The sequence below is a fragment of the Pollachius pollachius genome, assembly GCF_949987615.1.
Source record: "Pollachius pollachius genome assembly, chromosome: 19".
Taxonomy (NCBI): domain Eukaryota; kingdom Metazoa; phylum Chordata; class Actinopteri; order Gadiformes; family Gadidae; genus Pollachius; species Pollachius pollachius.
Window position 1 is genome coordinate 5,553,686 of NC_136952.1, and position 14,868 is coordinate 5,568,553.

General features: G+C 47.5%; 2 protein-coding genes across 4 annotated transcripts; both read left to right on the forward strand.

Annotated features, from left to right (window-relative positions):
• Positions 1-84: 84 nt before the first annotated feature.
• Positions 85-4,132, forward strand: LOC307090355 (transient receptor potential cation channel subfamily M member 5-like). Of its 3 annotated transcripts, none has more exons than XM_079756953.1 (4): positions 85-1,786; positions 2,028-2,143; positions 2,274-2,386; positions 4,062-4,132. In XM_079756953.1, exons 1-4 carry the CDS (start codon positions 1,523-1,525, stop codon positions 4,070-4,072), a joined length of 504 nt encoding a protein of 167 aa, XP_079613079.1. In that variant the 5' UTR covers positions 85-1,522; the 3' UTR covers positions 4,073-4,132. The 3 variants fall into 3 exon arrangements, with proteins under 3 accessions (XP_079613079.1, XP_079613080.1, XP_079613078.1); XM_079756954.1 differs by lacking the exon at positions 4,062-4,132 and having other exon boundaries at positions 85-1,383; positions 1,577-1,786; positions 2,274-3,634; XM_079756952.1 differs by lacking the exon at positions 4,062-4,132 and having other exon boundaries at positions 2,274-3,634.
• An 11-nt stretch (positions 4,133-4,143) lies between these two features.
• LOC307090353 (uncharacterized protein) lies at positions 4,144-14,437 on the forward strand. Its single transcript, XM_079756949.1, has 12 exons — positions 4,144-4,311; positions 5,075-5,932; positions 6,595-6,775; positions 7,041-7,180; positions 7,610-8,175; positions 9,016-9,295; positions 9,926-10,130; positions 10,495-10,679; positions 11,050-11,148; positions 11,897-12,064; positions 13,159-13,252; positions 13,870-14,437. The coding sequence occupies exons 2-12, from the start codon at positions 5,107-5,109 to the stop codon at positions 13,931-13,933; spliced, it is 2,808 nt and encodes a 935-aa protein (XP_079613075.1). The 5' UTR covers positions 4,144-4,311; positions 5,075-5,106; the 3' UTR covers positions 13,934-14,437.
• Positions 14,438-14,868: the final 431 nt, after the last annotated feature.

Here is a 14,868-nt window from a genome sequence, read left to right on the forward strand (position 1 = left end):
ATTAACAGAGGGGTACCAACAATTTTGTCCACGTGTGTATATACTAAATATACAATTTATGCCTAAAGGTAAAGCTTATGATATCAATACTATGAGTATATATACTATATTAGGCCTACTATATGCTACACATGAACCTCCTAAGATGGCGCAATTTGATTGGTTGGCATCGGGCAATATCCCATAATCGAGATCTCAAACTCTGGATATTGTTTTCATCGCAAAATGTCCCGCTTTGCAATAAATAAACCACTAATAAAAACAAATAAATCCCGGCAAAAAGTGACATCTTGTTTATTTTTGGAGTGTTCACGTGCAGTATATATTAAAACAATTATTCACCTCAGGCTCCGTGAATAGTGGGGAATAGCCCCCTCGACCTTTGGCCTCGGGGGCTTTCCGCCACTACTTACTTCGCCTTCGGCGAATAACTGTCATCTATGTGTTATAAATCTACAGCGCTCTCACATCCTCTTCTCTCACCTACACCAGGGCTACCCAAAGTTGCAATGTTTAGGCCTACTAAAAAATAAATAGCTCTGTGCGTTTTCTCAGTTCCCTTTAATAAGATGAATCACTTATATGTTCACATAAAGGATGTAAAAGTTGAAATAATAAAACAATTTCGCCAAGCATTATTGATGCAAATCAGAATTACCCTAGATAGATTTTCACTATTCCATCAATAAAGACACTAAAAGTAGCTTGTACGACTTGTTATGTCTGTTCGGAGATTTGGAGATGGATAATGTCTTTGGAGAGATGGAGAATGTTCCAGCTTGGCTTTGGAGAATCATCTTTCTTGGTCGTTCACACATTTTACCCACATCGATACGAGCCATCTTTACCTGAAATAGCTCCACCTGAATTATATTAATGGTTGATTGTAAATCTGCAGATGTTTACAAGACATACAGTAGGCATCAGCACAGAAATGGCCAGTGGTATTTTGAGAATGTATTCCAATATCACCGATGTCTATGGAGAAAATTCAGGGTCCTAGTATTGATCCCTGCGGCACGCTCTTCTGGAAAGTTAAAAAGTTAGAGGTATCTATATTTATTAGGGGTTCAAAAACCATTCTGTAGGATTACCTGCACTGTAACCTGCTTATGACCCATCCGGGAGCCAGTGAACACATACACACACAGAGAGGAGTGACCTTGTAAGAGGTTTGCACACATCGGTGCACACACATGGGGTTACCCTGGCACTCCCGAAGCAGTGGGCAGTCGCAGTGCAGCGCCCGGGGAGCACAGGTGCCTTGCTCAAGGGCACCTCATCCGTGCATGAGGACGTAGGAGAGTGCTGCACAACTACTCCCCCCGGCCACCATCCGGTTACCGGTCCAAGTCCTTAACCAGTATGCCACGGATGCCCCAGGTAAGCACATACCAACTACCCTGACTAGGAACCTTTCTTTAATGGTGCCCACAAACATACAGTTTGTGGGCACCATTTACATGTTACAATTCATTGTTAACATGCCACTGTGCATCATCACGGATTTAGAGACTGAGGCATGCAGGAATTGTGTGCAAAGATAATTGATAGATTTCTATCCACTCCGCCCAAGCGGCCCTTCATCGTGGCAAGATGGCGTCAGTTCTGGTACGCTCCAGTCACCTCCTTTATGGGCAACGTGCTCATGTACTTCCTGTTCCTGCTGCTGTTCGCCTACGTGCTGCTGGTGGACTTCAAGGGCCCCCCGCCCGCTGGCCCCGCCGTGTCGGAGTACGTCCTGTACTTCTGGGTCTTCACCATCGTGTGTGAGGAGATCCGAGTGGTGAGGTCACACCGTCATTCCCGTATCACCGCATCACGCACACACTAACTCCATCTTGTAACATCTGGTAACGCAAGCAGTTTTGGGCGTTTTGTGACTATCTAGCAGACTAGAACTTTGTTGAGCTGTACCATTGTTGTGGAACGTATGGAAATGTAGAAACTGAATTTAGTTCAGAGCCTAAAGCTAAAAGAGTCTCTATTTTGACCCACTCTCTTCCTCTCTCTCTCACTCTCTCTAGACCTTCCTGATTGGTAGTCTGAGTCTCCGTCAGAGGCTGAGGTTGTACTGGCAGGATATGTGGAACAAGTGTGACCTGGCGGCTATCACCCTCTTCATAGCTGGAGTTATCTGCAGGTACACACACACTCACTGCCACAAACACACAAGTAAAACACGACGAAGGGTGTCCGTGTTTTTGACAAAAAGTGTGTTAAACATAATGTGTGTGCATCTCTGTGTGTGAATCTATGTGTGTGTGTGGCAGGATGTTTTCCTCGTGGTTCGATGCAGGCCGGGCCCTTCTGTGCGTGGACTACATGGTGTTCACACTCAGGCTCATCCACATCTACGGACAGATCCCAGTGGAGGAGATAGGCGGTAGGACGCTGTCTCTATAGCAACCAACACAGCCGGCTACAGCATTCCCCCTTAAGTGTTAAACAGCGAGAGTTACGGAGGGGCATGACCATAGACTTAAGCCACGTTTCCACCCAAAGTACCCGGAACCTTTAGACCCAGGTTCTACTTTCCAAGGAACTAAAAGGCTCTTTCAGCCTGTCTCTGCGTTTCCCCCGCGGTCTCAAGACCGCGAAGGTCAGGAAAATAAGTCTGCTGACGTAGGAAAGAGCAAAGTCAGTTTTCACACTGCATTGTGAACTACATTCATAGACTAGATGATTATCGCTATCTGTTATGCATTGATCTTCATTTCGATAGCCACACAAGCCAATTTTCACTTTGACAGCTGTATAGTGAATATAGTACTGTGTGTGTGTGTGTGTGTGTGTGTGTGTGTGTGTGTGTGTGTGTGTGTGTGTGTGTGTGTGTGTGTATATATATATACTGTACTTTTGATAACGCGACTGTGTGCAGTTGTTTAGATTCGGAAAATTCCGTTTTTTGTTTGCTATTGAACATGGTAACGACCTCAAAAAATGTAGGTTTAGTTCCTCCAAAGGTTCCCAGTTCCCAGTTCCTGGGGAAAGATACTGTGGTGGAAATGTGGCTCTTGATACGTTGGGCCGCATTGACCTGACCCGTTGGCTGAAAACGTGGGAGGCATCTGATTGGCTACAGATAGTTCCTTGTTGAAAAAATGCATTTGTGAATCCAGCCACGTCAGGAGAGTCTCAAAAATCCACATATAAATACAGACCAGTTCACACACAAATGACAAGTTCACAAATGAAAAGCGGCTTGTAAATTCAAGTCCAACAGTTTGTATATAAATGTAACAACATCCAAATACGTTTTGATGAAAATTGCAAATATTTTTTAAATTCATATATTTATGGATTTATATTACATTTATTTAAAACAAGACACATTTGTGTGTGGATCAGAAATGTGTTTGTGAAACTTATTTTTGTTTATGGATTTATTTTACATTTATACATACCGATATCCATGTGTGTGCATTGAAATGTATTTGTGAGAAGAGAGTAATTTATATATAAATCACAAAATACATTTGTGAATCCTTCTCTGTGCATTCATTATTAATGAGACTGTTCTGACCCCATACAAAACTACCTGCAAAAAAGCCCACAGCTGAGACTTGCAGGAGCAGATTCGAGCAGTTGTAACGATGGACTTATGCTCGCTCATTAAAATGCTGAATCAACATAGCGTTCTTTGTCATTTTATTTGTGAGGAAATTTTTCACAGATGTGCAACCTCTGATGCATTAGTTAGTTCACATTTGGGTTTACGAATGCACACATTTTGGGCATGTTCTCAGAATCAGAAACACGGTCGTGCGAATGTGTTTTGCACCAACTGCGCTGCAACGATTGTAGCAAAAGGATTTGTGCACCTGTAACACAGATTTGCGTACTCGTAGACCCTATGTTGTGTTTACAATGTTAGAAAGATTATTTACGACTTCAAATGTACTGTTACACATTTGTGACTTTAGAGTACACATGGAAAATAAATATATACGACTTCAAATTTACTGTGACCTTAGTGTACGCATTCAAAATCTGCAGTTACAGGTGCTAAAGACTTTTGCTACAATAATACCTTCATACTCCCTGACCTCCCCCACCAGCACGCCTCTAAAAACGCCTCCCGTGAACCAGCACTCCCCCTCCCGCCCGCCCGCCCCCCGCCCACCGCCGCTTGGGGGAGAAAGTGCTGCTTTGTCAATGAAGGACGGAGCCTGGGAGCGGCGGAGATTCACGCAAACTTTCCAGATCTGCTCTCGGAATAACAAACCGCTCCTCGTCCTCACGCCGCCGAACGGGGGTCTCGGGAAACGGACGGAAGCAGCAGCCGAGCAACGGGAGAGCAGTGAATCAGTAAGTCCGATCTGTGCATTCGGTAGAAGGACAGAAAGTAGGGAGAAGACGTTAACCTTTTCTGTGCAGCGGAGGAGATGAACGGAAGCGGCAGCCCACCGTGACCAGAATAAGACCCTTCTACACCACGCACACACTCACAGTCACCGGATAAATAGTTCACGGATTGTGCGAATCATTTGCACAGCCGTCTATCGCGGTTTCCCTGCGAATTGCATGAACTGTTCTGTTGACCCACTGTAACAGTTGGTCTGCGACTTAGAGGCATTGTCGTACATTTATTTGATTTCAATGTGCTAAACAGTGTAGCTTGTAAATGCGACAATATAACAGTTCTGTCTTCTTCTCCCGTGTTCACTCTTCCAACTCCCTGATTGAAAGCTTTGTTCCTCATTTTACATGACTGAAGTTCCATAACTTTCGATGCATAACTTTGCACATGATTTATCTGGAAATGCATTTCGCAATCTTCCAGACGTGCACTCCCAAATGAGGATGAGTCACAGCCATTCATTCAAACGGCCGACATCCCGTTAAGAAGGGGAAGCAGCGAGTGGAGCTCTGGTGTGAAACCGAGATGTTGATTAGATGTTGTGACTTAAGACATTTTCCCTAAAGAGCGGTTCATTTATTAACTGGCTCACACTACTCTATCTGACTTGGGCTATTTGCGACAGAGGAACCGGGGCTCCATCAGCTTGGCACAGGAAGTAAAGACATTAATTTAAACTTCTACAATTTTCTTTTATTTTCTTCTTTGCAGAAGTCCGTCTTGTAATACTCCGGTTGGTAAGCATGGTTCGGTGGTGTACTGGTGTGTCCAGCTGGGTGTTCCTGGTTGTTCTTGGGGGGTCCCTGGCTGCGGACCCCTGCCTCATCATCAGCGAGGTGAACGCGGACAACCCCAAGCTGGACACTACGGAGTTCGTGGAGCTGTACCACACGGGCGGCCAGCGCGCCCCCCTGGACGGCTACACCCTGGTCTTCTACAACGGCAACGGCAACGTGGCCTACAAGGTGCTGGACCTGAAGGGCCACGCCACGGACGAGAGGGGCTTCTTCCTGGTGGGCTCGGTTGACCTGAGGCCCAATCCCTCCATCCTGCTGCCCCCCAACACGGTCCAGAACGGCCCCGACGCCATCGCGCTCTACCACAGCGGGGCGGCCCGCTACGCGGAGAAGATGAACGCCACGGCGGTGGGGCTGGTGGACGCCGTGGTGTACATGACGCGCTGGACCAGCAGTGCCGAGGTGCTCGCCGATGTGCTGACCCCCGGGCAGAGGCCCTTCGTGGAGGACGAGGCCAGCCACGAGGGCGACGAGTCCATCGAGAGGTGCCTCTTCTCCGGGGACGCCTGGACCTTCCAGCTGGCGCCGCCGTCGCCCGGGCAACGCAACCTCTGCACGCCCCCGGCCTCGCCCCCCGGACAGCCGCTCATCAGCGAGCTGAAGCTTGGAGGCGGGCTGGCCAACGGGTGGGTGGAGCTGACGGGGGTCCAGGGGGCGGGGCCTCTGGTGCTAGTGGTGCTGGACCGGGCGGGGGTGACGACGGTCAGCGTCGACGTGGACAACACCAGGGACGCCATGGTTACCGTGGAGATAGAGAAGAGCTTTATGAAGGGTAATCGCAGCCATACTGTCACTGCCCTTACATTCACTTCGCTCACGTCACCACCATCACGTTCACATCATCCCCATTGCATCACACTCAACTGCTGGCTAAACGTTTCATAAATAAAATAATCAGTCCCTGATTATTTATTTTTTATTAGTCTAATCAGTCCCTCCAGAAAAATGTGGCGTTTTTTTTGTGATTGTTGCGGCCAAAAATCCTTGATTATGCGGCACGTTTTCTTAAAAAATGCAATGAAATATGCAGCATATTTATACAATGAAATTGCGGGAACTTGCAAAAATTGCGGGAACTTGCGAAAAATGCAGCTTTTCTATGACGTTCATGTCGCGTAATTACGTCACTTCATAACGTTCCCATGGCAACAGGGGGAAATGGCTGCTCTTGTGTGAGGTAAACGCAACATTTTTCAACTTTCTGCTAAGATATATTTGACTTTTTTGCAACAAAAATGCGGGGATTATGAAATCATGCAAGCCCCGCATATTTTGCGCGGAAATCTGCAATATGCGGTGAAAGTGCGGCATATTTGAAAAAATGCGGCCCCCGCATGAATATGCAGACTTTGGCCGATTATGCGATCGCATAATCGCGTTTTTCTGGAGGGACTGTCCAATGTACAATCATAGACGATGTCTTGTTGTTGCTAGGAGACGAGGCGGGCGCGGTGGCGCTCTACGCCGGCCAGGCGGCGGACTTCCTGGCGGGCGGCAGCCTCAACCACTCCCAGCCCATCGATGCCTTCGTGTTCTCGGGGCGGAGGGGGGTGCCCAGCGACAACCTGACGGAGACCCTCGTCCCCGGGAGACCCCCCTACCCACTCAGCTCCATGTGAGACCGGTTCTTCTGTCTGTCTGCCTGTGGGTCCATCTGTCTGTTTCATCTGCCTGTCTGTCTCTCTGCCTGTCTAACGTAATTGCCATCCCCATGTGAGACCTGTTGGTCAGTCTTTCTGTCTGTCTGCCTGCCTGTGGGTCCATCTGTCTGTCTCTCTACCTGTCCAATGTGATTGCCGTCTTGGTAGAGCTTTCTTGAGTGTCTTGTGTTTGAAGGGTCCGGTATGACCCACCTGTCCTTTCCCCGCTGTGTCCTGCAGTCTGCAGGAGGGGGCGGTGTACCTGAGCCGCTGTGGGGTGTCCCCGGGGCCCCGGGACCCAGGGGTGTTCTGGGAGGCCCCCCAGACCCCCAGCATGCCCAACAAATGTCCCTGGCCTCGCACCTGTCCCCAGAGTCCGGGTGAGTCTCCTGTCTCTCGCTCTGTCTGCTAGTCTCATAATCCCTGCATTCTAGTGTTAGTCCCTGTCACCTAGTCTTCTAGGACTTCTGTCTCCTAGTCCCCTAGCCGCCTTGTCTCTGTCTCCTAGGCCCTGTCTCCTACTCCCTCGGTTTCCTAGTCCCCCTTTCCCTGTCTCCCAGTCCCTGTCTCCTAGTCCCTCTTGCTCCTAGTCTCCTATCTTGTCCCCATGTCTCCTTTCTTGTCTCCTAGTCTCCTAGCTTGTTTCCTTGTCCCGGTCTCCTCCTAGCTTGTCTCCTAGTCCCTCTTTCCCCTAGTCTCCTATCCTGTCTCCTCATCTCCTAACCCCTCCTCCCGTCTCCCAGTCCCTGCCTTCTAGTCTCCTAGCATGTCTCCTCGTCTCCTTACCCCTGCCCACCCCTGTCTCCCAGGTCCCTCGGTCACCACCGACGCTGCCCCCCACCTGCCCCCCTGGGATTCGGGCGACTTCGTGATCAACGAGCTGAACGCCGACAGCCCCGGGGCGGCGGAGGATGGCGAGTACGTGGAGCTGTGGCACCCGTCGGGCCGCCGCGTCTTGCTGGCCGGCCTCTGGCTCCTCCTCTTCAGCGCCCACGACAACCGGCCCTACCGCGAGATCAGCCTGAGTGGCCACTTCACCACCGACCGCGGCTACTTCCTGCTGGGCAGCGACCGGCTAGTGCCGGCGCCCTCGCTCCGCCTGCCGCCCAACACCATCCAGAACGGGCCCGACGCCGTGGCGCTCTACCGCAGCCCCGACGGACCCCCGTCCTCCCTGCAGCCGGGGATCCCCACCGCGGGCCTCCTGGACGCCGTGGTGTACCGCCTCAAGGGGTCCGACAGGCAGGCAAGGGCGCTGTGCGACGCGCTGACGCCCGGACAGCTCCCCCTGCTTGAAGACGCCAGCGTGCTGTCCGGAGACGAGGGGCTCAGCCGCTGCGGGGGGCTGCGCCCCGCGGACCTGTCTGCCTTCGCCGTGAGGAAACCTCATTCATATGGTCCTTTATCATAGATAGGCTTTATCGCTGTTACTGTCTGTCCTTAATTGCTGTTACAGTCTGTCCTTTATCGCTGTTACTGTCTGTCCTTTATCACTATTACTGTCTGTCCTTTATCACTGTTAGTCTGTCCTTTTTCACTGTTACTGTCTGTCCTTTATCGCTGTTACTGTCTGTTCTTTATCACTGTTACTGTCTGTCCTTTATCACTGTTACTGTCTGTCCTTTATCGCTGTTACTGTCTGTCCTTAATCACTGTTACTGTCTGTCCTTTATCACTATTAGTCTATCCTTTATCACTGTTAGTCTGTCCTTTATCACTGTTACTGTCTGTCTTCATCACAGCTACACTCTGTCCTTTATAACATTTAATCTGTGTTTTATCACAGCTACAGTCTGTCCTTTATCACAGGTACAGTATGTCCTTTATCACAGTTTGTCTGTCCTTTATCACAGTTAGTCTGTGTTTCATCACAGCTACAGTCGGTCACATCACAGCTACAGTTTGTCCTTTACCACAGCTACAGTCTATCCTTATCACAGCTACAGTCTGTCCTTTATCACAGGTACAGTATGTCCTTTATCACAGTTAGTCTGTCCTTTATCACAGTTTCAGTCTTGAGTTAGTCACAGCTGCAGCCGTTATCACAGGCACCATAACTTATATCTGGTTTAGAGTAGACTGACGTAGCTGGGGTTCTTCAACTCATGAAAAAAGATGCTGCTGCTTGTAGCATGTTAATTAGAACATGCCATGATTGCCAGTCCTTGAGTGCAGTCGTGTTCTAATGAAACATGTGTCTGTCGCATGGTGCCAGGTGGCCCAGCCCACTCCTCTGAGGGAGAACGTGTGTCCCCCGCCCCCGCCCCTGCCAGAGGGCGTGGTCGTCAACGAGGTGTCAGTCGCCCGCTGGACCAATCAGAGTCGGCAGTGGGGGTCGTTTGTGGAGCTGGTGGGCCCGCCCCACACACCGCTGAAGGGTCTGGTTCTATTGGCCCTGGGGGAGGAGGACCGCGGCGCCGCCATCTTGGCTCTGCCGCTGACCGGCTCCACGGACAGCGGGGGGTTCTACCTGGTGGGCAACGTCACCGGGGCAGGTAACCACAGCACAGCCAGGCCCTCTCTGGGTCTGGAGGTCAGAATATGTTAGGGCTGTGCAATTAATCATATTTGGATTGGGATTTTGATTTTTGGATCAAACAATCTATATTTATTATATGAATTAAATGTTTTATGCAAATTGCAGAACAGCTGGACACATATTTGACCATTGTTTTCTATTTGAACATTTACTATTTGAACATTTTGTGTATTTTTTTAAGTGGAAATTTCAAAATGTTGTTACAATTTGTTTTCTTGGAGAGAAATGCTGAGTAAGTGCATCAGGTTTTAAACTCAGATAGTAATTGTATATCATTTATCGATAATCGTGATTTCAATATTGACCAAAATAATCTTGATTATGTTTTTTTTCCATAATCGAGCATCCCTAGAATATGTTGCTTTCTCTGTCTCCAGTTCACACTGAGAGGTAGCTTAGCTTACTCCTTATTTAGAATGTTGTGGTCATTAGCATATAAGGACACACACACATATGGAAGCATTGTCAGCAATGTATAATTTAAAGGTAGCACGTTGGGTTAGTATAGTCACTATTAGCATGGTAGGATTTATGGCATGTCACTAAACAAACAGGTTTTCTCTCTCTCTCTCTCTCCCCCCGCCAGACCAGAGTTTCCCAGAAGGCACCACGGTGCCGGCGCGGGGGGGCGTGGCCCTGTGTCATGACGTGTTTAGCGCGTGTCGCACGGTGGCGACCCGGGGTCTGGCTAACACCAGCAGCATCAGGGACTCTGTGGTGTTCAGCCACCACCAGGCCCTGCTGCTCAGCCTGGGAGCCAGCATGGGGGAGCAGGTCCTACCTGCACCCAGGTGAGGGGTGGAGGGGTGAGGGAAGGATGGTGGAGGATGGATGGATGGATGAAACGAGGAGTATGGAGGAGGAGGAGGAATAGATGGGTTGAGGGATTGAGTGATGATAGGGGGGAGGGATGAAGAGGTGGAGGATGGTTAAGTGATGCTGGTTGTTTCACTGACTGATGGGTTGAGTACTTTTCTAGTATTGACGTCGATGGGGTTGAATCAATGGTGATCAGAGCAGAGGTGATTGGTGATCAGACTGCCTGGTTGTGGGGTACTTTACTTCCTTGCTTGTGTTATCTCTACTGTTATTCTTCATAACTTGTGTGTTTGTGTGTGTGCGTGTGTGTGTGTGTGTGTGTGTGTGTGTGTGTAGGTCTGTGCAAGCAGGTCCAGTTTCTCTCAGTCGCTGTACGTGCTGTCAGCCCAGAAGCCCCACCTCCTGGACTAGCTCCGCCCCCACACCTCGCACCACCAACCTGTGCCCTAGCTCCGCCTTCTCAAGCAGTATCGACCTATGCCTCGGCCCTCTGGCCAGTGATTGGCAGGACCACTCGGCCAGTAAGACCAGAGATTCTACCCGACCCATATGAGCACTTTCAGCTCTACTGCTAATGCTATCACTACCAATACTGCTCATGCTACCACTATTGCTACTGCTTATGTGACTGTTATGTCAACTGCTACCATTAGCTCAAAATTATTACTGCTATAATGAATGCTACCGCTACATTGAATGCTACCACTAATGCATTATGAATATGCATCACATTATTTAGACCATGTTGTCCCTTGACTGATGATTAAGGTTAGACCCCCACAAAACTATACACTTCTAAGTGTGTGTGTGTGTGTGTGTGTGTGTGTGTGTGTGTGTGTGTGTGTGTGTGTGTGTGTGTGTGTGTGTGTGTGTGTGTGTGTGTGTGTGTAGACTGCAGTGACCTCCTCCTTCAGGGCAGCAGGGTAGCTGAGGTGGCCGGGTACTTGGAGCAGAGCTGCCACTGTGGCATCAGCGCCCTGCATCTGCAGGGTAAGATATAAAATACAAGGTGTAATATAATCTGTACACTATATAAAATATAATATAATATAATATAATGTTTACACACACCGCCCCCTACCTGCAGTGTTATCTTTCTTACTTTTATCCACTTAAACTGTCAAATGTATATAATTTACAAAAAAAAACGAAAAAGTTTGAGGCCGAAATCTCATAATGGCTTGATTCTGAAATGCTCTGGGACAGGTTCCCGGTGAAGCCTGTGTGATGTGTTCAGTGAGGTCATTGTTATAGGAGCGATCATTTGGGATGTAGAAAACAATAACGACATGTGTAGATTGTCCTCTCCTTAAAGTAAGCGTTGTGTGCGCACACACACACACACACACACACACACACACACACACACACACACACACACACACACACACACACACACACACACACACACACACACACACACACACACACACACACACACACACGATGACAACAGTTTGAAGACTCAATATGCAGGGGTTATATAGAATTTAAGTGAACTGCTGACTTTCGGTTCAACATTTGGTAACCAATGGTTTCCATGCTGACCCTGCAATCGCTGTGATGACACACACACACACACACACACACACAAAATACGCACACACGATGACAAAAGTTTGAAGACTCAATATGCAAGGGTTATATAGAATTTAAGGGAACTGTGGACTTTCGGTTCAACATTTGCTAACCAATGGTTTCCATGCTGACCCTGCAATCGCTGTGATGTCATCTCCAGGCTTCAAGTTCTGGTGCGTGTCGAGCTGGCTCAGGGTCAAGGGCAGCATGATGGCTCTGTCGGCCCACCAGAAGACCCTCATCCTGGAGACCTCCTCCTTACACCTCCCCCCCCCCCATGGAGAGGGCAGCTGCTCTGGCCCCAACGCGGATCGCCACACCAGCACGGGTCAGCTTCTACCCCTTACAGATCTACATCGAACCAACTCTTAACCTTCTAGGTTCTAACCCTTACAGATCTATATCGAACCATCTCATAACCTTCTAGCTTCTACTTCATACAGATCTACAATCGAACCTTCTATATTAAACTGCCTACAGATCTACAATCTAACCATCCCTTAACCTGCTACCTTCTACTGGCTACAGATCTACAATCAAACCATCTCTTAACCTTCTATCTAGATTCTACTTGGTACAGATCTACAATCGAAGCATCTCATAACCTTCTAGCTTCTACTGCCTACCGATCTACAATCAAACCATCCTTTAACCTGCTACCTTCTACTGGCTACAGATCAACAATCAAACCATCTCATAACCTTCTAGCTTCTACTGCCTACAGATCTACAATCGAACCATCCTTTAACCTGCTGCCTTCTACTGGCTACAGATCTACAATCAAACCATCTCTTAATCTTCTAGCTTCTACTGCCTACATATCTACAATTGAACCATCTCTTAACTTCCTAGCTTCTACCCCTTACAGATCTACAATCAAACCATCTCATAACCTTCTAGATTCTACTTCGTACAGGTCTACAATCCAACCATCTCTTAACCTTCTAGATTCTATTGCTTACAGATCTGAAATCAAACTATCCTTTCACCTTCTAGCTTCTACCGCCCACAGATCTGGTCTTTCCTTGAAGGCCTGGTATAATCGGTCTGATCTGGGCTAGTATAGGCTAGTCTTTATCTAATTAGACCGGTTAGCCAGCCTCAATGTATTTTAATTGTGAGGTCCCTCTGGTCTGAATGTATTGTTATTGTGGTCCCTCCGGCCTTAATGTAATGTTATTGTGCTCCCTCTGGTCTGGATGAAATGTTATTGTGTGCTCCCTCTGGTCTGAATGCAATGTTATTGTGGGATCCCTCTGGTCTGAATGGTATTTAATGTTATTGTGGGATCCCTCTGGCCTTAATGTAATGTTATTGTGCTCCTTCTGGTCTGAATGTAATGTTATTGTGTGGTCCCCCTGCTCTGAATGTAATGTTATTGTGGTCCCTCTGGTCTGAATGTTATTGTCTGTTCTGTTGCAGAGTCTTCGCTGAGGCTCCAGGTTGGACTGCCCCTGGGTCTAGTGGGGTTCCTAGGGCTCTGTGCGGCGCTGTTCACATACCTCTACAAGAAGAGGTAGAGTCTCGCTCTCTCCCTGGCACTCTCTCACTTCTCTCTGTCTCACTCTCTTCCGCTCTCGTTCCTTTGTTCCTTTGTTCTTTCTTTCTTTCTTTCTCTCCTCTCTCTTTCAGAGTCCACGGATTGTATTTGTCTTATGCACAGTATAACAAACGGTCATTCCAACAGGGAAATTCCCTATGACGTGGTAAGCAGAAAAACGTATAAGGAGTGTCAAATTATTAAGAGTCACAAAGTGACATGAAAATGGCTGAGGTCTGAATCATCTCCTTAGTCTTGCAGACGTTGATGAAGAGGTGGTTGTTGTCCCGGCACCATGTTGCAAAGTCACTGACCTCTGCAGGCTTTCTTATCGTTGTTGGAGGTTCAATGGTTTTCTGGTCGCCTGCAACCTCAAGGATGACATTGGAGCTGTGTGTGGCCACACAGTCTCTCTCTCTCTCGCTCTCTCTCTCTCTCTCTCTCTCATATATCTTGGAAGTGAAGTAAACAATTTTGGCATATGGTTGCGAAATTATTTTTGTAGTTACAAGGTTGGTGAACAAGGTGGCACTGTTGTCTTCTCTGTAAACGGCATGGTGAGCTCAGTTTGGTGTTTGTGTCGCCCTCTGCAGGCGGCCGCTGAACTACCACTCCATGGAGCTGAGCGAGCACAGAGACGGCCTGTCTGAGTTCTGAACTGGCACGGCGAATCAGCTCCCGCTCACCTCTAAAGGAACCAATCAGGGGCCAGCTGCTGCAGAGCGCCACGTAACAATTATGAACACTGGAGAGACTGAACGGGATTTAGTGATATTTAACGTGGTTTAATGTTGTTTAGCGTAACTTAACGCTAAATAACATTACTAGCGTTAAATAACACAATTTAACATTATTTAATGTGATCTCACGTTTTTCGACATTAATAAGCCTTACCTAAAGTTATTCAGCAGATTTCAACAATATAAAACGTGAATTAACGTGTGAATTTACACCATACAAGAAAATGTAAGCATGGTTTAAAAATAAGACTACTTGAGGTCTGTTTTGAAAAGTGTGTGTGTGTGTGTGTGTGTGTGTGTGTGTGTGTGTGTGTGTGTGTGTGTGTGGAGAACCATTTTAGCACATGGTTTACAATTAGTTTTACTCTACTTTCATTTAAAGTGTGTGTGTGTATGGAGGGGTTGTGTATGTGGAGGGGGTTTTGTGTGTGCGTTTGTGAAGGGGGGTTTTGTGTGTGTTTATGGGGAGGGGGGGGTTGTGTCTGTTGCTCATGTCTGTTGTAACTCATGTTTAACTTAGGGAAAATAACTTGAAAGAAGTGTTTTTATTTGATACCTGAGTAATAATCTTTTGTTCCGTGAATATATATATATATATATTTACCTTTCTGTATATTAACCCTAACCTTTATGTTGTTTTCTAAAATTCGTCTTTAACACGCCTGGAACTTGAAACAATTACCCTTTTTAAACACCCTAACTTTTAACACACTTCACTGATGAAGACAAGAATATTTGCAAATCATTTTAAGTTGCTTCTTATTGACATTTGTTTTAAAGGATTAATTATTGTTTATGACGCCGATGAAATCACGCCAAGGTAAAAGAACATTTTAAATTATATAACTTTTT